General features: G+C 43.9%; 1 protein-coding gene across 2 annotated transcripts in view; it reads right to left on the minus strand.

Moving 5' to 3' along the window:
- Positions 1-603: 603 nt before the first annotated feature.
- Positions 604-26,344, minus strand: part of SATB2 (SATB homeobox 2) — a 116,771-nt gene continuing 91,030 nt past the window's right edge. The window contains exons 9-11 of one of the 2 annotated variants that reach the window (XM_026072457.1): positions 24,549-24,746; positions 12,742-12,776; positions 604-1,143 (exon numbers count right to left, since the gene is read on the minus strand). In XM_026072457.1, the coding sequence (XP_025928242.1) occupies positions 699-1,143; positions 12,742-12,776; positions 24,549-24,746 (678 nt within the window). In that variant the 3' untranslated portion in view covers positions 604-698. Of the gene's footprint in view, positions 1,155-12,741; positions 12,777-24,548; positions 24,747-26,344 lie in introns of both variants that reach the window. The other variant, XM_026072456.1, reaches the window with a different exon arrangement.

The raw sequence follows: 26,344 nt of genomic DNA on the forward strand, positions 1-26,344 counted from the left end.
GTTTTCTTTTTAAGGTGCCCTGATTATTTTCTCTCTTTTTTTCCTCTTTTCTTTTTTTGGCAGTGTTGATTTACGTCTTTAAATACATACCTCAAAAATTACCCATCAAGTTGCCAGATAGGAAGCCATATAATAAAAAAAAATCAGGGATAAACATAGAAAATAAATAGGAATTCAAAAATAGTCACCACACCCTGAGAGCAGGCGGCAGTTTATCAAAAAGCCAAAGCAACTCATTGTGAAGTGGTTTTAATACATAAACAAGTCTCATCTGTAAAGAACTCATTTCACAGTCTATACTTCCAGGTTGTAAAGTTCTGTCCCATGCAATTTTAATATATATATATTTTATGTAAATATATATATATATACACACACAAAGTTGTAAATTTTCCTTCATTGATATCATAGGACTTTTTCTTCCCATTTACTTGCTAGATGTCCCTTTCATAAGTGCAAGATTAATGAAGGCATAATCCTATGTGATTACAATGATTACTTCAGTCAAATGTGGGAAGTGTAACACTCAAGTGTCTGTGTCAAGGCGATGTTTGATTGGGCAATGCTGAACTCATTCGGTTTGCACATGGATCATGCGCATCAGAAACAAACAAACAAAAAGTAAAAAGAGGAAAACTTAAAAATAAAAACAGAAAATCCTTGGATCAATGTATTGCTTTCTGCGTTCCTATCCCACATTATCTCTGGTCGATGTCCGCTGGGGCTGCCTTGCTTTTGTCAGGGTTCTCCTCTTCAGGCTCCACTTTGTACATCTCCTCAGAGCCCTCCTCGCTGTCGTTCTCCTCTGACTCTGTCAGCAGCTCCTCATCCTTGTATTCTGCCACATCAACCACTGTTCCCAAATGCTCTTTTAGCTTCCCATGGTGCTTTACATGGTAACGCTGGTTCTGGAAGAATTTGATGATGGTGTGTTTGGGGAGATCCAGCTGAGCAGACAAGGTGTGAATGGCTTCCTGATCAGGGTAGAGACCTACATCGTGGATAAAGCTTTGAAGGATACCTAGAGCTTCCAAGGAGATCTTGGTACGGGATCTCGGCTTTTTGGCACAAGTGTCCTCAGCAGGCGGAGGTGGAGCCTCTTCTCTAGGTGGTGAATTCTCCTTTGCAGGCTGGGACTGCTGTCTGTGGAGGACCTACAGGATTAAACAGACACACACTTCATGTACACGGTGACCCTCGGGGAAAAGAGCCCTCTTGATGCTCGAGATAAGAGGCAGTTGTGCAGGTCTCTACAGTGGGTCTACCTGACTTATGTGAAGAAAAGTACTACTTAATATTCATTTTCCGCTACCTTTCTTACCTATAGGACAGATGTCCCAGTAACTACAGATTGACAAGGGGAAAAAATAATATAAAAGGCAAACAATATAAAATAAATTTTAAAATATACAATCAATAATAAATACAAAATATAGATGATAAAAAGAAATATAAAATAGCCAAAATCAAAAGTGTTGTAGTCTAGTGGTCATGACAGCTGGCCAGTTGTCCCGTCTGGCACAAGTCATCCTCCCACTTTGCTCCTCTTCTTCCCCCTCCATGTCTCCTCTTGCTTTTTTAGGCTAGAGACTCTCCCACTGTTCCTGCAAGGTGCCTAGCACCACGAAAGCCTAATCACATGCGGGACTGTGAAGTGTTAGTTTATCACAAACACTGATTTGGCATTAAAATCCATCACAACTGCTTTATGGCAAAAAAGGAAATAATAGAAGTCCAGAGATTCAACAAATTTCCCTTCTATAAACAGTGACATCGTAGTCAATTCAGTTGCTTAGCAGAGCTGGCTTTAATGTATCTTTTGAACAGATTTCTTGGTATTACATCCGTATTAATGCCACTAGTTTAGCAGCTCTGAGTTCAAATAATTATATCCCTGCATTCTGAGAAAGCCTCTGGGCAAATACAGTTTTCAGTCGTGTAACAGATTTTCACTGGCAATATCTCCTTTTCGGCAAGTTTAAAGAAAGCATATGTAGCTCTTAATCTTCCTAACAGCCACTTAAAATGACTAAGAGAGGGCCTTGTGCATCCAGGGAAAAAAAAATACTTCCACTGCACTATTAGAAATACAGAGGAGCTACATATGCTTTCTTTAAAACGGAATCTATACAAGAGAGATTACCAGCAAAAATCCCCTACAGGATTGAAGGCTGTATTTGCCCAGAGGTTTCTTCAGATGCAGGGAAATAATTATTAGAACTCAAAGCTACAGAGCTAACAAAATCAATATGGATAAATATTTCCTTCTACAAGTAAGAGGAAATTCTGGCTCTTCACCCAAAGAAAAAAACATCTTTGCTGCACACTGTAACATCAAGAAAATCTGTAACATCAAGAAACGTTCAAACATTCAAACTCTCTAAATGGAAAAAATAAGAATAAATCCTGGAAGTTTGCTGAGAACTTGCACTGAGTTTTACACACACACACAGCCCCCAGTGAAATCCTACACTATTCAAGTTACTAATGTAAGCGGGAAATCCGCTGTGGAACATCACACTGTCAATGCATGCAACAAATAAAAGGGCTTTGTGTTGAAGAACCCTCTATTCATTTCCTTCATCAAATGGTGCTGTCGTAATAGTTCACATTGCTAGTGATCTATAGCAACAGTTTTTTAAAAGTAGCGTGAAACTGCACAACAATGGCCCACTACAAAAGTTTTGCCAAGGAGCCAAACCCAGAAGAGATTCTGTGAAAATGGCCCAACTCGCGAATGGAGGAACGGCTCACTGCTTGCACGTGTGCCTGACAGCAGGAGCGGGCACTCCGAGGCCAAAGCGGGACGACACTTTAAGGTGCTGCGTTGTGTCGGTCAAAGAGGCAGGGCATGGCGCTGGCTCCAGGGGTTTCTACTCTCACCGCCCGTGCGTGAGATGAGCAATGGCACACCTGCACGCCTGGGCAGGTCTGCAGAGTCGCGGCAAGAGTCGCTGGTGGGCAGCGGCACTGCAAATATGTTGCAGTGCCAATGGATTAATTTTCCTTTCAGGCATGTACGCAAACAGGGTGTCAAGGAAAAGGAGCTAGCAAAGGAGCTGGGGGAAAGGAGGAAACTCACATGGGAATGACAGATATTCTGCATTATGACCATCTCTTGTAGTAAAAGAGCATAATGTTCCAATGCACCAAGTAACTCAGTTCCTCTTTGAGGATTTCTTTTTCATCCGTGGTTTGTTTCCAAAGAGAGGGACTGACATGTTCAAACAGAGTCTTTGTAAATGATGGGTCAGATCCTCACCTACCTCAGCAGGGAGCACACAAATGGGCAGAGCCGGGGACCCAGCCCAGCAAATGGGTAACGCAGCCTATACCTACGTATCTCCGCTGTCGTGCCCGTGGATCCTGTCTCCTGACACCGTAAGGCGCAGAACAACCAAAAAGAAAAGGATTTAACACCACAAATAAACTGCCAGTGAATTTACAGAAAGCGTCATAAGAAAAGCCTCAAGTAGCACTGCTAATCAGAATGCTGAGTTCAAGTAGCAGCTAACATAGATGGAAACACATCCAGAAAGGGTGCGAATTACTCAGTTCATTCTTGCTGGAGTTGGAAGTGGCTTTTTCTCCCTTTTCAGTTGACAAATAGCATGAGAAACGATCTGGCCTGAAAAATGTTACAAGACTTCTAATCAAATATCATGATGAAAAAAATCTAACAATACAGGATCAGCAGCAGTAAAATGTTTAATTTGAAGGAGATGAAGAGATGCCTACAGCATCTATAAAGCAATCAACCAAAGAGAGGGCTGAGAGCGTGAGGGAAAGAATAATTTTACTTAACCCTTCCTTTTCTGGAGTGATCTCTCCATCCTCTCCAGAAGAGAAAACACATAACCCTGGTATTATTAGTTTAAAATGTTAGAAATAGGCTGTATTTTATTTGACTTACTGTTTTCTTAAATAATACAAAAACCTAAAGCCACTGTTACATAAACATGAAACTCATAATTTCGTTGACTTCTAGGGGCTTGCTCTGGATTTCTAATGGTGTTAACAACACAATACTACCCACAGACACAGACACAGATGCATAAACATGTAGAATTTCCTCCAAATTTAGACTGTGATCAGTTTTGTATCTCCTTCTGATAATACAGGCTACTTAATACAAAAAGTATGCTTTTCTATGGGAAACAGACCAATGGTTGAGGTTCATGATTTGATATGAAATATAAATTCACTTTTTGCTAAACGTTTGCTTTTGAACTACATTTGTAAAACACACTTGTTTACTGGGGCAATTTGATCAGTTCATATCTGGCTCTGCTCACCATGTCCTTACAAAGGAAACTGTCCATTTGGGGCAGTTCCAGATTTTCAGGTTTTGGCGTCATTATTATGCTCCTAGATCTGCATGTAAAATTTCCAGTGACTTCACACACTGATCTGGCCAGCGCGCTACACGCTCTGTATTTTGGGTCAGTGCTGTTCTGCTTACCTAATGGAAAGCTGCAATGCCTGCTGATCCTGCTCATGGTTAAAGTACAAGCCACAGTACCGGTACAGGCGATGGCTCCAGTGCAGACCACCCCCCCAAATTAYGGTCTGACCTACTGGTAAACACCATGTGCTTGGCGGGCTTCAGAGAGAAGGTATAAGAAGCACGGCCACATTCAGCTTGCCTTTCCCAAAGAAAGCTGGCTGGGTGCCTAGCAGGGTGCACGCGTGCTGCCTCCTTCGTGGCCACCTGCCTCACCTTCCCGCGAGCCCTTCCCGGCCCGGCCCGCAGGTGCCTTCCCCTCGGCCCGCTCAGCTGCCCAGCCCAACTCGCCCACCTGCCCCGTGCCTGGGGACTCCCCGCGGCCGTGCACCCTCGTGCTGCTGCAGCCCTCRGCCCTCCGCGGCCTGCCCCGCCGCTGCCCGGCCGTAGCTGGGATGGCCTCTTCTCCACACCAGCCGCCATCTGGAGCTGACTTCCTCTTCCCTCCCTCCCTCCTCACTGATTCTCCATCTACTTTCGAATCAAATGTGAAGATATAGATTTCCTTCCATGCCCACAGGACTTATTTTTTCCATCCCTTCAGGAGATTTCGTTTTTAAACGCTACAGGCATCATTACATTCTGACCGTTTCGGAAGAGAGTTGGTATGAAAGATGCTGCTTTAGGAAATTTCATTCAGATAGACTTTATCTTCACAGACGAACTCATTTTTTCAAACCTATTAACCAGTCCTGGTAGAAAACTTCCAAAAAAACTAATATGATGGAAGCTGACATTAAAAGATAAAGTGACTGGTCTTAAATCGCACTGTACTGAAATATGATTTGAAGGCCACAATGAAAACCAGCTGGAAGCCATGTGTAAAATATAATAGTACATGCCTACAGGGAAGGAAGTGAGATATTGAATGATTAAGTTTAGGAGAGTATATAATGTAGTGTATCATTACGGGAGTGATCAGGATTACTTGTAATAAGCTAAGGGTTTGTGGTCTTTCTAAAATCCAAGGCCAAGAACTATTGGGGGGAAGGGATCACCGCGCTGTTTGACGCGTATCCACTCCCCACGGCTCGGGACAATCCCGCATGAGAAAGCTGACTTAGGTGGACAGGGACAGACACGTTCCCACAGCAAAGAGAGGTGAGAAAACCCAAACTGAACGAACGTCTTGTAATTGCAGTCTGTGTCTGCGCTGTATTTAATTTTGGCTAGACTCACTATTCCACTGATGTTCATTTCCATTTCCACCCACTTCCTAGCTAGAACAAGACACATGAAAACGGTGAGTCGCTAAGGGGACCTAGGGAAGATGCTTGAACAGAGGAATACACATGCAGTCACGTGCACCAGCTGCCAGTGAGGTACAGGTTAACAACACTCGCTTTGTGAAAAGACACATTTTGTTGCCTGAACAGCTGTTGGAGCTGATTAGAAACAGGAACTGCATTTTGACATGAAAACCCCAAACTCTTTTGTTTTGCAGTGTGGTTCAGTCATACCCCTTCTAGCAGACAGGACTCATCAGGAGAGCTCCTTCTTTCTGACAGGTTTTGCTGGGATGATGAGGTGCCCCTTACTATCAGAAAAGCCAAAAATGTTCAACTCTTGGAAGGCAAGACTGTGCATTTGCAACGGACGCTGCCCTTGTCGAACAGATATTGCCTTCCTCTTCACAAGGACAGGGTGAGCGCTCACAAGCACTTAGCCTGGCCTGGGCTGCCCAGTACCAATTCTCATCACCCACACCCCCAAAGAGCAAAATTTAACAGATTGGCCTTCTCTTTTCCATGGTGGGAAGGGGTCTAACTTTTCCTCTTTCCTTCACATTTACATTACTCTCGTAACCAACCGCGACATTGCATCACGACGACTTTTATGCCAAGGAAAGCAAGGTTTTAGCCTGCTTAAGGACCCCAAAATAAAAGCACCCAGAGAGAATACCAGAGATTTCCAGAACAGTGGTTCAGTATATCTAACACTCATTACTTGTTATATCCCTTACAAGCACTCAAGGCAAGTCAGCAGGATTTGCCACTGATTTGACTCAATGCAAAACCTGATCCAGGACGTGCTTCACCATGTGAGCAAGCCCTCTGGAAAAGCTCCTTCCCAATTCCTAGCTAAAGCCAAGCAGAAAAAAAACAAACAAACCAAAACAAGGTGTTCAGCTGCATTTTATGGAGACCTGAAATTTGCAGTGCTTCACCTTTGCAAGCCACGAGCTCTGGGGCAGCACTGTTGATGCCTATCTATCATTTTAGGGGATTACTCAAGAGACAGTCTCTGTCACCTTGCAAAGAAGCCTGATGCCTAGGAGGCTGTACTGCCTGTCTCTCTTAGAAGATCTTATATGAATGGTCTGTGGGAGATTATGTATTCAAACAAACAACTTTACACCCTGTACCACCAGTCTCTCGGTTCATATACAGCAATGTACAAGAACAAAACGGACCAAACCACTGCAGTAAACAAGGCTGCAGCCTAACAGCCTTCCAGTCTGGGGTCACACTGGCAAGAGCGTTAATTAGACAGAATCACTGAGCCAAGACACTTTACAGGCTTCCTAGGAATGTCTGTATGAGAAACTGTAGCAGAAGTTACAATTTGCACCTGTGTTCATTTTTTTCCTTTTAAAAAAGTGGTTTAGATTACTATTTTTTTTCCTTGAAAATATATATTCATTTAGATAAACATTGCAACACTAGTACCAGCCTGAAATGAAGTATTTTTGTTGGGCTCATTCTCACAGTGGCGATTTCACACCTTGACACCATAAAGCTGTGTTAAAGATTGTGGTTTAGTTTCCCTGCTTTTCTTGGATTATACAGTATCCTAAGGTCAAAACTCGGGAAAATCCAAAACTGTTATTAAAAAAGAAAAAGTATCTATGAAGTGATGACAAATTGCAGACTACAGGTGTTAGATTACATTTTGACTCCAGGCAGGTTTAATATACTTTAGTTTCCTTTTACAATTGCCCTTAGCAGGTACTGTTATCAGTAAGGGATTTAAAAAAATATATGGTACTCAATAAAAGAAGACCGTGTCAAAAGAAATCAATATGAGCGTGCAAAATGGTAGGAAGTCTGACATGGATAAATATGTTCACTTTCATCTAACTTCAGTCTGAGCTTCTTTTAATTTTGTAACTCAAATACTAGCAGCACATCTTGTGCATTTTTTATGTAGTTTAGTAATTGCTTCACAAGAGTAAACACCATTATTAGAGGTAACTATGGTACAAGTCTGTGGTAGCGTGCACCCCATCTCAGGCAAGGCAGACTAGATCTTTAAGAGCTGTTGGCTAGAACAAGTTGCAAGCCCGGAGCCCCGGGTCCTATCTAGCTGCAGAGACAGAGCAGTCAACCAGTAAAAACATCCCCCAAACATTCAGGCCTTTTCTCTCCCTGTTTGTCTGCTGCTGACCACCCCTGGAGACAGCATATTGGCGTGCACATATCCTAGGTCTGATCCTGCCTCAGCACCGACCTATGATTCGCTCTAGGAACTATGCAAAAAGGAGCATAAGAAGGACATGGAAAGAAAGGAAAGAGGTCCACATGGAATCCAAAGTCAAAAACAAGTTTATTTTCCAGACTGGAATGTGAGCTGGTCAAAGCCATTCATTTCAACATCTTTTGAGCATACGTTCCTCATGCTTCTCTTTGCTTTACGGCAGTCGCGTTGCTTAAGGGCAGGAAATGGACAGCGATCAGAAAACACGGCAAAACCCTGAACAAACAGCCAGTTTCTGAAATAGTGCCTCAATCCTGCAATTCTTGTCCAGGACCAAACTGTCAAAACCAGCCAAAAGGAGAAAGAAAAGACAATAATTCTATTAATCTTAGCAGAAAATAAATAAAGATTAGGAAAAAGAAACTTTCAGCTGAGCATTGCATTTGCCATCACATCCAAAGTGATAAGCATAAAGCATTAGCAAAATGCAAATAATCTTGACTTAAGGTGGGGGGGAAGGTGTCTTCTCCCTCCACCCCCCTGCACACCGCTCCCATTAATGCTAACAGAAGCTTAGCATGCATCAAAGAGCAAATACACCACAAAACATTTTTAAGAGCTATCATCGCTGGAGATAAAATATAAATTACAGCCTGATTACAACACGCTGCTAAGAGGCTACATGTGCAACGTAGCTCACAATGACAACTGGAGATGACCAGATAACATTTGGACAGGGCTAAGGTTACTGTAAAACATCTGTGCATAGTAATCTTGTCTTGTCTTTTCTTTTAAGCAGTCGTGGAACTGCTGTCTGCGCAGTTGTTTGAAGGATGTTTACAAATCAGCTTGACAAAGAGAAAAAAAAATTCTGCCATCACTTGACCACAATCATGATCTTATTCTTCAGTAATGCGTGATTTATTTCCCTTTCCTGATCCCTCTTAATAGACAGCACGTGCCTACACAATAGCCACTATTTTGTCTGTATAATGTTAAAGAAATAAATCACCAAACTCTGACAATGCTGAGCAGTGTCCCGGTGTTTCCTGGGGTAACTGTTCGCTCTTGAACGCTAACTCAACTCTTCCCACAAAAGCGCAGGCACAACTTTCATTGCTGTGCAAGTGCCTGAGAACTGGCTGATTTTATGGGGTAGCATAAATGAACTCATGCTGATGAATGTTAGTGGATTAGCCCTGAATTTCCCATCTTTGGCTGGTTTAAGCCAGATTCTTAGGTTTACTGCAAAGTAATTGTGCACAATAGCAAATACCCCTTTCTCAAGTATCTAGCTGCAGCCTGGGAGTGTTATAAACACAGGTGGAGCCACTCCGTACCTACTGCATGAGTACGCAACAGGCCGGACTCAGTCCGGCTTCTGCTGGCAGAAACCAGGGTGCTGGTGACAGGGAGGCCGCTGTGGCCAGGAAGCGTTGCACAACGCCGCCGCAGACTCTCTCCTGAAGGCAGCGGTGACGGATGGCTCCATTGTGTGGGGATGGGGCATGGCCAACGCAGCTGGCAGCGGGGCGGCTTCGGGCGTCTCCCTCGGTGGCAGCGCTCCGACGGCCCGGCAAGCCCTCTCGCCTCTAACCTGCGACGGCGAGGAAGCCTCCCCACGAGGGCGAAGGCAACAGCCCCATGAAGGTTCACGCTGCCCTTCTGCGCCGTGACRCGAGCTGGAGTCTCATCCAAATGGCATGGGCCTTTAACCATCTGCGCGTGCATCACGGGGCAGAAAACCGTTTGCTTAACACTCATCTTCTTCACAACAGGACCACGAGACTTGTGGACCTCTGGCTTGGCTCTTTGGTGCTTTCTCTTGCAGCCCGGCGTGCTACTGTGTGCAGAGTCCTGCTTGGCAGTTTCCAAACACAGCCCGAGTTTGGCTGGGGCTGCATGGAGGGTCTGTCAAAGATTTTGGGTTGACTCTGCTTTTCCCCGTTCCAACTCTGCTATTCCTAATGACGAGCTGGCAGGATGCCACAGGAACTAAGGAAGTAACAAAAGGCTTTTTTGGTTTGTTTTTTGCAGACAAAATACTTCAGGCATCCTCTATGTTTTCTTTTTTAATTAACACTACACATTTCCTTTTTTTCCTCCTTTTCACTCTAAAAATCAGAGGAGCATTTGCTTGTAGCCTGAGCAAGATCTTTACTGACAAGCTCCGACCTAGAGCAATGCTTAAGGTCAAGCTCTAAACCCCTAACTATGGTGGCACGAATGGCGCCACCATAATCATGTTGTTTTCCAGTTACACAGATCAGGAGTAGGCTCTGAATTATTTCAGGAAGGATATGTTTGGATTAGACACTGCATTCTGGGGTGGGGGACTGGGGAGGGGGGGTAATTATTTATCCCATCAAACTGTTTTAGGTCCTCACAGATGGCTATTTGGGGTTCCAGGAATACCCAACTGTACTGTTAATTTTTACAATGGGGGCAGTCAGAAGTCAGAAGAACCTGACTGTTATGGTTAGCGAAAATAGCAGATTTGTGCTGATAAAACACTACTCAGCATGTTTTTTGCTTTCTAGACGTAACCACCAATGTACTTAATAACAGGACTTGAGCAAACTATACTGTGTGAATCAAACACATAAAAGTATAAATATTCCTTTTTTTAGAAAGCAAGTCTTAAAAAGTGCATTATAATCAACTACCATGGTAAAAGGCAAAATATCCAGCATTACCACACACACAACTGGCATAATGTGCTTTATTATACCCTTAGCTTGGAACTGGGTAAATAAAAATCGAATGATCAAAGTACAGTCTGCCCCATAGATTAGGGCACTGAGGACAGGAGGCCTTGGGGAATTAGATTGGAAAAGCTTTGTCTTCCTGATTACACTCTTGAAAAGGTGGGCTCGTCTGGAAGACTGAGGAAGCTAGTCTGGTGTTATTGATCTTGACGTCTCACTGCTCTGACCTGTACCTCTTTTACAGATTACAGATGTTGGAAGCAAAAGGCTTTACAGCAAGTTCCCTACCTGCAACACCTGCAGTTTATACCCACAGTACTAGAAAATATGCAGTTGAGAAATAAAAGGTACTTTGTTAATTTTTTAATAAAATGTTTTAAGACAGGGTTGGATGCAATCAGCAGGGTGGTATTAGGACAAAACAGAACAAGAGACAGTGTGTTACGGCCCTGGGATCTGCCCCTAGCTTTGCCACTGCCCACTGTGGAGAGCTCTGCCAACCATCCAGCCCTCGGTCGACTGTACGCACATAATCACAGGGATAAGATCAAACTTTATGCAAGTCTGCAGTTTGTGTAGGTCTGGATGTAAGGAGCCCGAGACTTTTGCTGGAAGTGCAAAACATTGTTCTTTGCTTCATTAAGATTAGAGTTGTGTGGCATTTTTCAAGAAAAATCTTCCTTTCGGTCAAAAATGTAGACTGACACCGAAGTGTTGCCTAAATAAAGTCTACTTTGCCAAGCAGTTTGTTTGTGAGGGTGAGGGGGAAATATTCTCACAAAGTTCAAGCAGTTGTTCAGGCATTTGTCATGAAACAGCATATGCTGGTTGTTTTTATTCAGGCCAACTTTTGCCCTTCAGATTCTTCCATTTTATTTTCTTCCAAAGCATTATGTTGCTCCAAACTGTCACAAGCTTTTTTTTTTTTTTTTTAGCTGCAAATAATAATTTAAAAAGCACCAACATATTTTTTGTTTCAATATTTCAGAAATGTCAGCAACCCCTTAATCTCAGTTCAAGCATTTACATAGCACTAAGCTGTGCCATCCAAGGTATGGACATTTATAGCCATATATCTACCTACTTACTTCATGGTCACATTTACAAAGGATTGTCCTGATGGGAGATCTGAAAGAATGAAATGTGATGTAGTTTATAAAAGGAACTGTATGTGAACCTTTGCTATCTCAAAATCCAATAAAGCTTATGATTTTTATTCCATGTGGGAGTCCTTTGGTCTATGTAATACTGATAACCAGCTTGGTCAGTAAGTCTGATAAAACCAGAGAGTACCTTAGAATATATTCTGGCCAGAAACATCTCGGAGTTAAGTATATGTGTTCCAGCTGATTGCCCAAGGGGAACAAATATATCCTGGGATTTCTTCCACGGTTCTGTTACATTTCACCATAATTTTGTTCTTTTCTCTCCAGAAAGAGCAAGTCAAAGCCGTCTCAAAACCTCACCTCTCCTCTCCCCTTGAACCCAGGAAATCGGCAGCCTACTTCAGTCAGGGTACTGGCCAGAACTTACCTGGATTCCAAATAGAGCAACATGGCCTTCCTAATCCTGACGTCATTTAAACAAGGAAAAATGAGGAATAACATCACTCCAAGTCAGCAGTGCTTCCCTGGTGCTCATCAGGCTATTAAAAAGGCATAAGCAGTTTGTTCTATGCAGATGGACAAAGACAACCACAGAAATGAATCAAACCAGGACAAAATTAGAGATTAAAAGTAATAATACTCCTTTCAGCAAGCCACAGTCTGAATGCATGTTAAGCGGCTAGAAGACACAATCAGAGCAAGATCTAGAGACAAGAAAATGTCTCCTGACTGCATGAAATGTAAATGAACCTAGTTCTGGTAGCGAAGCATTTCCGTCGCAGGGTAGCACTCGCTGCCATCAAGAAATCCAAACCCGTTTGCTGCAAACAAGGCTTGCTGCGGCTGACCCTCCCTGCTCCCGCTTAGGCAAAACACACGCGCTCCGAGTCAACAGTTGGAGGGAAAGGAAAAAAACCCCAAACACGGCAGACTTGCTAGAAGAGATTTCCATGTAGGCTTCCTCCCCGAACGAGCAGATGGTTTCCAGTTAGTCAGGGTCAGGGACTGCCCTTGTGGCTTCCTGCCTGCTTGCCTTTGTAGCTTATCTAGATCACATCAAGATACACAGTCCAAAAAAATTAGAATGGCTAAGTACAGAAATTAGGGAAACTAAATACCAGCAAGCTTGGTTTGCACTTGTACAGAGGAGCAGGAAAGTTGTTGTCCGTGGCTCATCCGTGCAGCGTGCTGGGTACGCTTGGGAGCGGTGCTGAGCCTCAGGGCCAGCGCCGCCCTGCAGAAGGCAGCGCAGTTATGCACCATGCCTGCAGGCCGCACAGGCACCCAAAAACGCCCCGCTGTATCCAAAACACTCTGGAAAACAGCTCAGCCCGGGCAGATTTCTTTAAAATGTCCCCGACCTCTGCTGGCAGCCCTGCCGCCTGCCCAGCTCCCCAGGCGGCCACGCGCCCGCCCCGCGGCGTGCGCCCCCGCGCTTCTCGCGGCTCCGGGCAGGTACTCGCGCTTGCAGTGCCGTGCACGGGAGCGGGGCGGAACACCCAACCGAGACCATACAGCGTCAGCTCCCATATGGAAAGGGCATTCTCAAATTAAACCCTGAAAACCAGATGAGTTTTGAACGAAGGACAGTTGCACTTAAAGGAAATCTCTGAGGTCAACCAGCAATTAACTGAAAGGTTCTGATTGAATACGCTATTGACTGCTCTCACATCAGACAGCTTCCTGTTTATTATACCTTATGGGCTGTCTAGGTGCCAAGACATTAAACTGTCAATAATCTATTAATACTAAACAGCTCCTCCCTCCTTACTGCCCCATGCAAATACTCGCGGGCTAAGAAACTGCAATGAAAAGATGCAAATTTTTAAAGGGAGATGGAAATGAGTTTTTTAGGATATTTCTTTGCTTGGTTCCAGCTTAAATGTACAGCAACATTCATAAACCATATAACATACTGCCTATAACTATATGGAAAAAATTGTGCTAAAAAAAAACCAGACATGATTGAGACCATATCCTGAAATCTGGCTTTCTTTTCCAAGCCATCTTTAAACAGTCTAAGTTAAATTTAATTAACAATTTACAACAAGGAGAGAGAAGTTATTTAAAGAGAGGCCTATAGGTCCTTAACATTCAGTGTCTGGGAAACAGTTGAATATAAAAAAAAAAAAAGTTTTAATGAATTTAATAGAGAAAAGCACTTTAATTAAATGCTGTCAAAGAGGATTGTATTAATGACTGCACACAAAGGAATTTAAAGCAAGCCAAGTATATTTAGCAAATAGGAAGTAGGCTTTCAGAGACTGCAACTATTTATGTTTCTGCCATTGCAATGCATCTAGGAGATCACGTTGCCAATTGAAAGCAGTTATGTTATTAGATATGATTTTATTTATTATGGACTATTAAAATTTCAAATGCTGTGGGGAATACATTTATTTCACTTCTAAAATGAAAGAACAAAGATATTTCCTGCTTGTTCAGTAAGAGAAAAATAGGAGAGGAAATAAATAATAAATAATAACTTAGCACTTAACTAGTGAAGTGTTGTCCAGACAGATCTTTTTATGGGGCCTGTTGAGTCTTGGCATTTTAGTGCGCCTGCTTCTTTCTGACACGACTGGGCAGATTCGCAGTTGTTATCACAGCACCGAAAGAAGAACAAGCTCTTACTCTTCGCAGGCGGAAACCCGTTGTATCCCATGGTAGCCCAATGGATTTCTGAGCTATCCTGCATGTTTCAAATCTAAAAAATTACCGAATCTCAAAAAAGTAAAAAGAAATCTAGGGTTGCCAAGCTTTTCTCAAGCAAGATTCAGAAGACCAGGGTTTTCCAAACCTAACCAAGAGATTTAGCCACACAGTTCTCATAAAAAACCGTAATAACCATCAGTTTACATCAAGCCTTTTTGCAGAACGTGCTCTCCTTCCTCAAAATCCATGTGACAGCGCTTGTGGCAGGAAGGAAGGGAGCACTTCATAATCCTCCCTGCCCACGTGCCTTGGATTTGAGTGCAACACACCAAATGGCCATGGCCTAATTAAAAAACCATAAAAGAATAATGCAGAGACCCCATAAATTTGAGAAAAAACAACTAGAAAATCCAAGGGTGTCAACATTATTTTGTATTATGATGGTACAAATAGCATAAAAATAAATTCGGTCCAAACTAGAAACCAAGGAATGTTTTTTTGACCAGAAATTAATGGGATGGCTGGGTCTATAACATTCAGGATATGTTCTGTGATTTACCACATCCTTTTTGCCATATGCGATCATAAGAGGTTGCTAATGATTTTGGATGTTTCAAACTTGTGAATGCTCCACCAGAGGCACTTTACACAGCTTGTATGCTTTTCTTCTGAACACCAAGTCACTTCTAAGTTAGGCACTGCCATTTGAGCTAGTCCCAAATTACTGATCAGTGGTTTTAAAATGCATTTATTTATATTTAAACACAGTTTTTACCTTCTAATTCAAAACATGAGGAAGTCAGTAGAAATGGGGGAAAAGATATTGGAAAGGAGGCAGAAGTTGGACATCTACTTCTTTTAACAGTGAGAGCAGCATCATAAATGGTGGTGTTTGATTTTCTAAATACATTATCTGATTTTTGTTTAAGTCTTTTATTAAAGTCATGTGTGATGTTTGTTCAGAACGTAGCCTTTGTTGTTCCACAGCTAGGGATCTTGCAAACAGCTTCGCTTTGTCTGTGCCAAGATATTTTGGAATATTCTTTGAAACACTGTAAGCATAGATGACTGTGAGAAAAAATATGTGCTACTGTACTTCTGGATACTTGATGTGTGAGAATAGTGCATACACACAAAAACATTTCCCGTTTCAATCTGTAATTCCTATAAAAGTCCATACAAACCTATAGCAACATACACAGCATACCAGCCCTGAATAAAGCAGTCCCTGCACGTTACAGGCTTTAGATATTTGCAACCATGTAGGAAAAAAAAAAATTTTAATAAATTTAAAAAAACAGTCCACACCAATGAGTTGCTGAAAAGGCTGGCCCAGGGCCAGGAGACCGGGGGCTGATTTCCTCTTCCACCGTAGTCTAACTCTCAGCTTTGCCCCAAAAGCTGCATGGTTTCCTTGGGGGAAGCTGTGCAAAATGGCCAAAAGAGTAGTTCTCTCTCTTAGAGATCTTTGGGGACAAACAGCGCAACGTGTGCTGATAGCACAATACAATGCTGTTTCCTTCCCTGTGTAATATTTTTAAATGCCTAGCTGTACAGAAAGGCTGGCTGCTATGGTCCAGGACTCTAACTTTATTCTCAGGCTACTTACTGAAATCTCAGGATATCACAACCAGCAGCCTATGAACGTTTACAGCAGGGACTCGCACAGCTCTAAAGCATGATATTATCATTTATGTACAAGTGTGAGAATACTTAGAGAGAATATTAGGAAACTTTAAAATGAAATGACAAAGAGCAACGTTTTTAACGGGAAATATTTTCACACATAAGTGTAACGGAGGCTTCTCCAGTAGCTTTTCAGCCTTCAAGACTTGCCTACTGTTGGCTGGCGCAAGCTTCGCGTGTTATGTGAAATTAATGAGCTTTATTTAGCAATCTTGCCCTGGTCGTTTGCAGCATTTAGGAGAGGGCCAGGACTGGAAGAAAAGAGGGCTAAAACTGGTCAAGCCATGTGTAAGAGGCAAGAGGGTGAGATGCAGGGGCCAGAGCCACAGTGATGTAATTTGCAAAACAGACAACCCGTCAGAGCATCATTAAAGCAAAACACCACCCTGCCGAATATTGCAAAGTCTCTGCAGTACTGAATCTCCAAATTTAAACAGAACTCCTGCCCTAAGCATCCTGCCGCTTAAGCCAGGGCAGCGTGAGCAGAGTTGCTCTGGGACAGCGGTGCACAGACAGCTCCCTGGGGACAGCCTGACTCTGCCCTCCAACAGGGCAGCATTTCCTGCACGACAGCGCAGCTTTTTGGGCCCAGCGTTTTGCCTTTAGCCCCACTGGGGTGTCAGGAGCCTCGGGGTTTGCACCATACAAAGCAGGCAATGCAAAACACTAGCAGTGCTCCCTTACGTGAGTCCCACTTCATTCCTGACCCTGTTCTCCTAACCTGATCTTGAGAGCAGGTGCCACTGAGGCGGCCTTATGATTCCCGGGTCTGAACAAATACCAGAAGGTGCACGGTCTTCTGCGATACTGGGGACTGCTACAAGGGAGATGCCTTTGACATGGTTAAACTTTGCCACCTCTTAAAAAACAAAACTATCCAGTTTACATGATCTCCCATTTCTACGGTTAAATGGAATAATAATCAACTTAAATTAATTTCAGAACGGAAGCAGTTTTGCTTTAATTGCAGTATGGTCCCTGCTATCATTCTAAGGGGAGTCGCAGACTTGAAGTTAATAAAAATCAGCAGCACTCTGCAGCCACATTAGATACCCACGCTAAACAGAAACAGCTGAGAAGGCGCAGTAGGTAGGTTTGGCTGTAGCAGGCAAAGCTCAGCGGCTTTCCACTGCAATTGTAATAGCTATCAATCATAAGAAACGCTATCAGATGCCGCGGAGTCTAATATAAGGGGTTCATTGTCCGTTATCGCTCCTCGCGGGCTCTGTGCAGCGACCTGCAGGGCTCCCTGGGCCACCGCGCCGAGCCACCGCGGCCCGTCAGCAAAACGGCGCGCATCGAGCAGACCTGCTCGGAGCCTGCCCGCCCAAGGCCCCGGCGCGCCTTGCCCCTCTCCTGCCCCACGGCCTGGGCCGCCTGGGCCTGCCGCAGCCCCCCCCCGCAGCGCCCACGCGGGACGTCCGCACCGCGGGGGGGAAGGGCAGCTGGGCCAAGGCCCAGAGCAAGGCTTCGGGGGGACGACGCTCTGTGGCGGTGGGGACGGCGGGGAGCAGCGTACGCGCCCGCCGCCTCGCTGCCCCGCTGCTGCAGGGAAACCGCCGCCGGGCAGAAAGCGGCCGCCCGTGCTGTGCTCTGCCAGCGCCGCCGCAGGAGCCTGTGGACGAACTGAACCCAAAGGCCTGCACGCCCCGAGGAGGCCCTAAGGGCAGGGAAGGATCCTAGCAGATGGACAGCCCCTTACCCCTGCCCAAAAACATACGCCCACGTGACAGAAATAACTGCAGAGTAAGTGGCATTTGCAATATATATTGCCTATAGGCAGAGTCCCCTCCTTCAACTTTAATACTGCACAGAAATAAAGGTGTCTATGTTACATAGTCTGAGATTCTTTTCAGCGAGTTTTGAATGCTTTAGATTGAAAGGAGATACTGAAATAGGCCGTTAGCACTTGAGTTTGAAGAGCGAGAGGATGGAAGCCCAGATAACAGCACAGTTGAGGAAGGTAGATATTCTCCACTCCCAAATTCACAGATGTAGTTTTGGCATACATTTTCCCCTGTAGCTCTAAAGCAAAGAGAAAATAAATACTCTGAGCACGGCCTGCTCAAATCCAAGCTCTGAGCTTTCTAAGAGTGGTCTGAACAAACCTGTGATACAAATATCTCAAAAAGTCTACCTGGGCTTCCTGGGCATGGCCTGCTTAACAACTTGATCCCCTCTATCTGAGCAGGCATCACATGCAATCCCCACATAAGGAGTTGGGGGAAACAAAGAGCAGCGAGTATCATTTCTGGTCTGTCTTTTGGGTGAGAAGGGCTGACTCAAAAGCAGAGATAAGAAGGTGCAGCCACTAAGAATCAGTCACAGGACAACCGCCCCCCCCCCCCCAGTTGTCTGGAAAAACAGTAAACACCAAGTCAAACAGAGAGCTGGCATAGTTTGGGAAAGTAGTTTTTGACAGTTTCCCAGACAACCCTATCCTGACTTACAGTATGCAAAATCCACTGCTGTACCCGCACGAATGCAGTGAAAACTCACTGTGCATATCATCCCATAGATCATTAAGCACGCTATGTTCCCCTATAGAATAACACAGCTTTGCTTCGCTCTTCATCTATGATTGCCCAAGTATTATTAATTATTTTTTGAGAAAAGAAACTTTAAGCCTGGGTTTCCTATCTGCATGCTACATATTGCATGACCCATGAACTCTAAGATATTGTTTAGAATCAGATAGTTCATTAGGAAGCATTACTGTGGTGTTCATCCCCTTCTTCCTTACTTCCAGAAAGAAAATATGAAATTAGGGTTGGATTCATTGGATTGCCACTGTCACTTGCCTTGACCCATTTTTACTAGGGCTCCATGTTCTACTGTTTTATATTTCATTGTCATTTCTAAAACATTTGTTCCCTTCCATCCCTCACAAAATGACAAAATTAGTATTTCATTTACTTCTGTGCTATGTTATTTTCCGCATGTTTAAAGAGAGACCACAATGTTTGTAGTGAAGACACAATACAAAAGAGCTTTCCTACAGCTTTCTGCTATGCCTTCTTTTATTTACTAATGTTCCTCCCTGATTTATGATCTGTATTATTATAAATTGCCAGATTTGTCTAAATCAAAGCTTCTGAGAAAAAAAAATGGGTGGCGGGATGTCCTTTTTAAAAAGTGGCAAAAGTAAGTGTATTAGAAAGCATGTAAAAACCTGTTCCTTTAAAGTCAACATTTGACTGCTCTTAAATCAGTCTGTAAATCAGTCAGATCAGCAGCAGATCTATCTGACAGCTTATGAAGCATATGAAACGCAAGGTTTCCTTGCTCTCTGAATAGTAGGTACTTTGCTGCAGTGGTGTCTCATTGCTCTAGAGAGCTGGCTTATCCACCCTAACACTCCAGGGACAACAGCTTGATTCATCCTTCTCCCAACTGAGCCAGGTTTCTCTGCCCTAGCAATTAGCAACGAATTAGCACTATATTAAAGTGCCAGGCAAGACGGTGATTCTCTGGAGTGGTCACCTTGGACACAGCAGAGGAACAGTGGGAGAAGGGAGAGAAATTAGATTTATTGTGTCCCAGCATGTCTGTAACAACCACCAAATCTCTGGGTAGCAAAGGGAGCGTCTGTAGGCACTTCTCAACATTAACACTCCAGAAAGGCCGATGCCAGGAACTGTGGGAGTTAGCAAGGGACGGCAAGGAAGGCAAGTACCCTCATCTTTGAGGGGTAGGAAACTAAACGCACAACACACGAGGCTGCAACTGCATGCCCTTTGCATGCGGTTAGTCCAGCAGATCTGCAGAAGAGGAGCCAGGCGAGGCCAGATCAGAGGTCCACGCAGGATCCTGCATCTGACCATGGCTAATGGTGGGACAGGATGAGAACAGGACACACATAACGCTTTCCAGTACACTCTCCCATCCTCCATGAACCTGTGGCTCAGGCACTCCATAAGTCAGAGGTGGTGTCCTTACGGTATCCAGCTAGCTCTGTGACAAAGTCACAGGTCTTTTCCTTAGTCCCATAGCAGCACTTTGTGATTTCACCACACTGCACAAAACGGGAGGGGAAAGAGTCACCTTAATGCACACCTGAACTTCCTTAAAAACCCAGTGAGCTGCTGTGGTGAACTGAGACTGTGTGCACAGTATCATCTAGGTATAGGATGGACATGCTGCAACCAGTATGAGAAGGAAAAACAGTGCTCCAGCATGACCATATGGTCACACCCCATGTTGCCAGAGAGCATAGCCATGTCACAGAGCTCCACAGGGCGCAGATTTTATGACTCCTCAGCACAATAACAAATAAATCAAGTGTGCAGGGAAGAATTTCTTGTGCACTGAGCTTCCATTATAGACATTTTTCATTTCAGAAACAGGAAAATATTTAATTAAATGGGTTAATATATGGTTGACAGGGAAAATCTAATGGAAGAAAGAAAAAAAGAGAATGTTTCTTTTTAAAGCACTGAAGCTAAAACTAAACAGCAAGGTACAGAGCAGAGGGCAAGAACCTGCCAGAAGAGGAACAATAATCCCTTTAAACATCAAGAGCTAAACTCTTCAGCTAATCTACAGCACTGTAATAAGGGCCCCACTGCACACACCTTGCCATTACAGCACAGAAACCATAACCAGCCTTGGGGTGATTCCTGCACTGAAGGTGAGCTCAAATCCCATTAGCACCATGTAAACTACACAAATCCATCACAACAAAATCTTTGCCATTTCCAAGAAGCTGTCCTGGGGGAAAGGCTAAAACTTATGTATTCACTGTCTTTTGCCTGGTCGTGCCTCTTGTAATGGTAGGCAGGAGCTGCCTCTAAGTCTTTCAACCTGATGGAGGGTCAAGGGAAGCTCTGGCCAGCAGCATCAGGCAGCCCATGTTCAAGTTTTCCCCGTCTAACAGCTGGAGGAGCAGGAGACCAAGTCAAGGCTCAAATTCAGAGCACAACACAGCTTGGCTACTGCTCAAACCACCACTGCATCTCAAACATCAGACACAAATTATTGTACACATGTCGGATTTATCAGGGCAGAGATAAAGAAGGGGGCGGCGGAGAGAGAAACCAGAGGTATGAGGGACTCCTGCCTGCTTCAGTGTTTCCACACTGCACGTGTTGTTATTTACAGCACTGCTACTTGTATCTTCTTCAAAGGACCATCATCTTGACATCAAGGCTGAAGGTAAGGACTTGATTTACACTGCACTTTTCACTAGCAAAGGCTGCAAAGTGAAGTAGGTCAGTGACTGCAGCTCTCGGATGTTTCCACCCCCTGCTAAAATGCAGTCAGGCACCACAGCAGACATCCTGCGCCCGCCATGGCTTTGAGAAGGAAATGAGAGTTGCTTTCCCACTTGACACTACAGAGGGAATTTTAGATAGGCAGAATGTAATTACTCGGCCTGGATTTTGGCCAGGAGTTGGGGCCCAAGACCCCTACCCTTATGTACAGTGTCACAAAATCTCCAGTGACTGAAAGTGTGAGGGCCTCAGTTCTATGCCTCTCGCTGCTGTCATTGATTCTTCATGGCTAATTACCTAATGGTGACCCTTGCAGCAAAGCCAAAAAACAAACCTTGCTGCTTAAAACAATTCAAGTCCCAGCGACCGAATATTACACAAAAATTGCTTGGTGCAGGGTATCTGTTGAAAGTAGGGAGCAGGTGGACACCAAGCCTTCTGGGGCTTGCACTGGTAGCGTGCCACTCAGAAACCTACTGGGGTTTTTGGATGGGCAAACATAGCTCTAAAATGCAGCACCCCCAAAACACAAGCCTACTGTATCAAATGTATACCACAGTCTCCAGAGTTTTGCTATATGTAGTTGCCAGCCACTTCCATTTATTTTTCTTCATTTTTCATATTTTGACTGTAATAAATAATTAATCCATGGCTTTGTAACTTGCTGACAAATACAAATGCATCACATTGCCATGCAGTGTAACATGTCACTCAGAAGAGACAACCTGCACTATGCAGAAAAGTGATGTGCAGAAGACTTTGGAAAGTAGGCTAATCATCAAGGTCACCAACAAGAGCTCAGGGAAGCATTTTCTTCAAATTGTCCCTTAGAGGATCTTTCTACTTGGTGTGGGCACTAGAACTGGGTTAATGAGTTTAAACCTATACAAGCCTAGTGGTCTTCCCACGTCAGCCTGGTCCTTTACCCTTCTGTAGCTCCTTGCCTCCAAGACGTCACAAACTTTTTGGGGGCATGGAAGCCCAAACTTGCAATTATAACTATTTAGAGCATTTCTTCTATTTTGCAGCTTTGAGAATCTAAACTCCAGGAAATGCATTTTTTCTTCCAGGCGAAGACTGAGGATAGAATGCAAGGAGGAAGTCAGCAGCAGAAGAGACAAAGGAGACCAAATAAGGCAATAATTAATCTGGGTGAGACAAAGATGTTTCAGGAGGAGCAGAACTAACAGAAAAGAAAGAACTCTCCTTTGGAAAAAGGTGTCTAGATCATTGGCAGAAATACTAGCAGCAGAAGAACAAGAGCTGAGACAAAGAATACAGGCTGAATGCCAGGGTTCAGAATAAGAGGAAGGAGTGCAAAGCTGTGCACAAAGCAATGCAAGCTGTGACCAAACAATAATGGGGAGAGCAAAGGTAGGAGAAGGAACTACGAGAATATCAGAGAGGAACGCAGCATGGACGAACTCAGTGGAGACCAGTCACGCAATGGGATCAAGAGAATTACGCAAAGAACCAATGACAATCCAAAAGGACATTCAGCTGTGGAAGGCATTGCCTCTGCTTTTTAGCTTGAACAATGTATCTCCCCTCTCAATCTTTCAGTCTCTGTTCCTCAAGTTCTCCTGAGGTTAAAGAACTGTCAATATTACCATCCTCCCTACGTCTTTGTTGTTGGCATTTATCAATTCTCCTTTTCTGCAGACTTTTCAAGGTCCAGTCACCATCCTTTCCTAATGTCTTCCTTCCACAGTGGCCTTTCTGCATGAAATGCCAACTCTGCATTCTTCCATAAGACTTCCCTACTTTCCAACCCATTCTCAAGGAGTACCGCCAAAGAATGCTTGCTAACTAAATAGCGTTTACTTAAACAAAGCAAAAGAAAAAAACTTTTGCAGGACCTGGAGCCACTGCACTGTTCCCAGAGGCAGCCCAACTGTCTGCTTCTTTGGATTGTTCCTCCCACTACTGGCCTACTCCCTTCTTCTACTGTTCTCTAGTCTCACTGACTTCACCACAGCTTTCATCAGCTCAAAGACCTTTACAGTTAGAATGGCACTGTTCATGTGGTTAATTTTTACAACAACACCTAATGTAGGGTCTTCAGACCAACAGCTGCTCTAGTGTTTCAGGCTGTGACCAAAATATAAATAACACTTCATGATCTTTCTTTCGACCACAGAACCAGGAAACTCTGTTTTAAATTATGGGCTCACAAAAAATGAAGAGTGAAGAAAGGATCTCTAAGTTTCCCACTCCAGCTCTCATTTCAGACAAGTTCTGAGCCTCTTCTGACCACCAGTAGATATTTTGTTTTGTGACATGTATCACTAGTTATTAGGGATACACGTAAGGCTGATTTTCTCTTATGACTAAATCTGGAATTGCAAAGATGAAAAGTCTTGCAGTATTTTCTCTTCATTTTCCCCATGCATATTTGTATCTATTTATTTCTCGTTCTCATTTGTATCTATTTAATTCTCATTAAGACCTGAGACAAGGATAAAACAAAGGTGTTGAAATCAAAAATTCATCCTTGTCACAAAAGTCCTACAGACGAGCAAAATACTACTTGAGGAGGCTGTGAAATGAAGGCTTGTTCCCTACAGAGTACTCACCATGGTCACTTTAGAAGTATGTCAAGCTTCAACGAATACATCAAAAATATTTTCCATGTTTCACTCTTCAAAACACCTGTGTTACCCACGCATAGACTAACTACCCTTCCTACACTCCTACCTCTCCTAAAGCACCTACCTTTCTTCTCTTTCTAACCAAAGAGAAACTATGGGTTATAGTTGCCTGTTGGCCGCAGTTTGAGAATGAGTATCAGGAGTCCTTAGGTTCTGTGAAAAAGAACTAGTGACCAACCTTCCACTCCTGGTCTGTTTTCCTAACTAAATGTACACTTCTCTTTCTGTTGCTGAGGGACACATTTGTACTCTTATAATGTTGGCAGCTTTGGATAGTTAAATTGAGTTTCAGCCACAACACAACTACTGACACTAGGGGAGCTCCATAATACAACTACTGCTGACCCTTCTGTTACCAGTTGTGTAGATTATACATCCCCTTTTTTGAGCCACCAACACAGACTTGCACACACTCACACACATGCTGCAACGTACACACAGTAAGCTCAGCACTTGACAGTACTGGCTTGCAGGCAGCCCTAGGGATAGATTAAAATTGGTGTGTCTCGACCTGTAAATCACAGGGAAGCTAGAACCAGTTGCTTGTTTCTACCTCTGACAGCTGTTCCTGCACAAAGACTCATTGAGAAGGGAGTTAGCGCTCTGACCTGCACGGGCTCAGGAGTAAGCTGGACAACATGCTGCATACGCTCACTGTGGTGATGTCTGGACTCTTCCTCATAGATCACATCCCTCTCGTGCTGGGGAAGGTTCAGGAAGCGGCGAATGGTGCAGAGGTTCTCCCAAAGGGTGCGGTTTTCCGGACTTGGGTTTTCTTTCCAGCGAAGCAGCTCACACAGCCAGCCCTGCAACAGTAGGGTCAGCACAGTTAATTCACTGAGCACTGAGGAACCAGATGTGAGTGGAAGGTCAGCTAGACTTAAGCAAAGCTCTGTGCTGCAAGTTTTGTTGGTTTGATCTCATGCAGAAACCCCTCCTATCCTCAGCTGCTCTTTTGTCTCAACAAATTCATGATGCTATTTATATTTTCTGCAAGTTGAAGAAACAGAAACCATCAGCAGTGCTTGACGGGAACCAGGAAGCGCAGCATCTTGCCCACTGTCCTAATCATACCATGTATAGAAGGTTCAGTTATAAGCACTTTTTCTGTAGAAAACTAGAAATGAAATGAAGGTGCATCTTCATTTTTCACATTTTAGAGCCCCTTTATTTCTTCATCTGACCAAAAGAAAGGTAGATGCAATCCTTGACACTTGCTAACAACCCTCATGCCAAGGGCTGCAGTCCCAGGACCAGAAATTCAACCACTACTGAAAATGTTTGGAAGAAAACACTATTGAGTACACCCCTCTGATCTGCTGTTGCTACCCTAATTTTGAACCCCACTAAAACCTGACAGCTTTAAATAGTCAAATGGCCACTTAACAGGGAAGATGCAATCTTACAGAAAAGGAATTCTCTAGTATTTAACAGGAAAGAAGCAAACAGGGCTCTGCAGAAGTTACTTTACAGATCAAGAAAGACAGGTATTAGGAGAAGATAATTTTAAGCCCAACCACAGATTGCAATAATAGTTGACTTTATTCTTGCTATATTGTTTTATAGGTTAGTTTGAAATGCCATCAAAAAGTTACAACTTTATTAAATCCCATAGGACCTCTCCATAGGGGCTGAGAGCTCAGACCCCTGGAGAAGGAAGTGCCAGCACTTCGGGAAAACCGCTATAAAACACAAAGCCAAGCAGAGAGCAAAATGGCAATAGCTGTTAATGTGAGAAACGGTGCCATGTGTGTTGAGCTCATGTGTCCATGACCTGGGTCCCCAGCAGGCTGCGGCTGCATGGGAGGGCAGGCGAGCCCAGGTTGTGGCGGCAGGCGGGCGGCCCCTGCTCGGCGCTGGGGACCGCGATTCCCTTCTCCTGCCTGGGAGCGAGGAGACGCGATGCAAATGACAGAACATGAGAAGATAATACTGAGGATGCTGTCAACGCGGCTTACTGACTCCTGTCAAAATATTTTACCTAGTAGCTTTATAACCCATCATTTTCAAGCTACAACTCAGCATTTTGACACCATTTTGACAGGCACCTTACTATACCTAAAAGATAGCTTGATCAATGTTAAAAATGTACAGTATAAGGAGTAGCCAAAACTGTATTTTTCTGAACAGCGACTACGGCAAGCTGAACAGACAGGTTCATTATAGGCCCATGTGGGTTTTTTGGGGGTTGCTTTTTTTGTATAACAACTTGTAAGCCATTGACAACTTCTAACACGCACTATAAACCCCGTATATAATATCATAAGCCGTTGTTTGTCTTACTCTCTACTGTGACTTCTGCCTTTACCCCCCCCCCCAAAAAAAGGCAAGATTTGATTATCTCCGCTGCATCAGCCAAGACAGCAACACCAGCTGTTCTCATTGTGCAGCCTCTTCCTCGCGG

This window comes from Apteryx rowi, unplaced genomic scaffold (assembly GCF_003343035.1).
Source record: "Apteryx rowi isolate R43461 unplaced genomic scaffold, aptRow1 scaffold_342, whole genome shotgun sequence".
NCBI classification, from domain to species: Eukaryota; Metazoa; Chordata; class Aves; order Apterygiformes; family Apterygidae; genus Apteryx; species Apteryx rowi.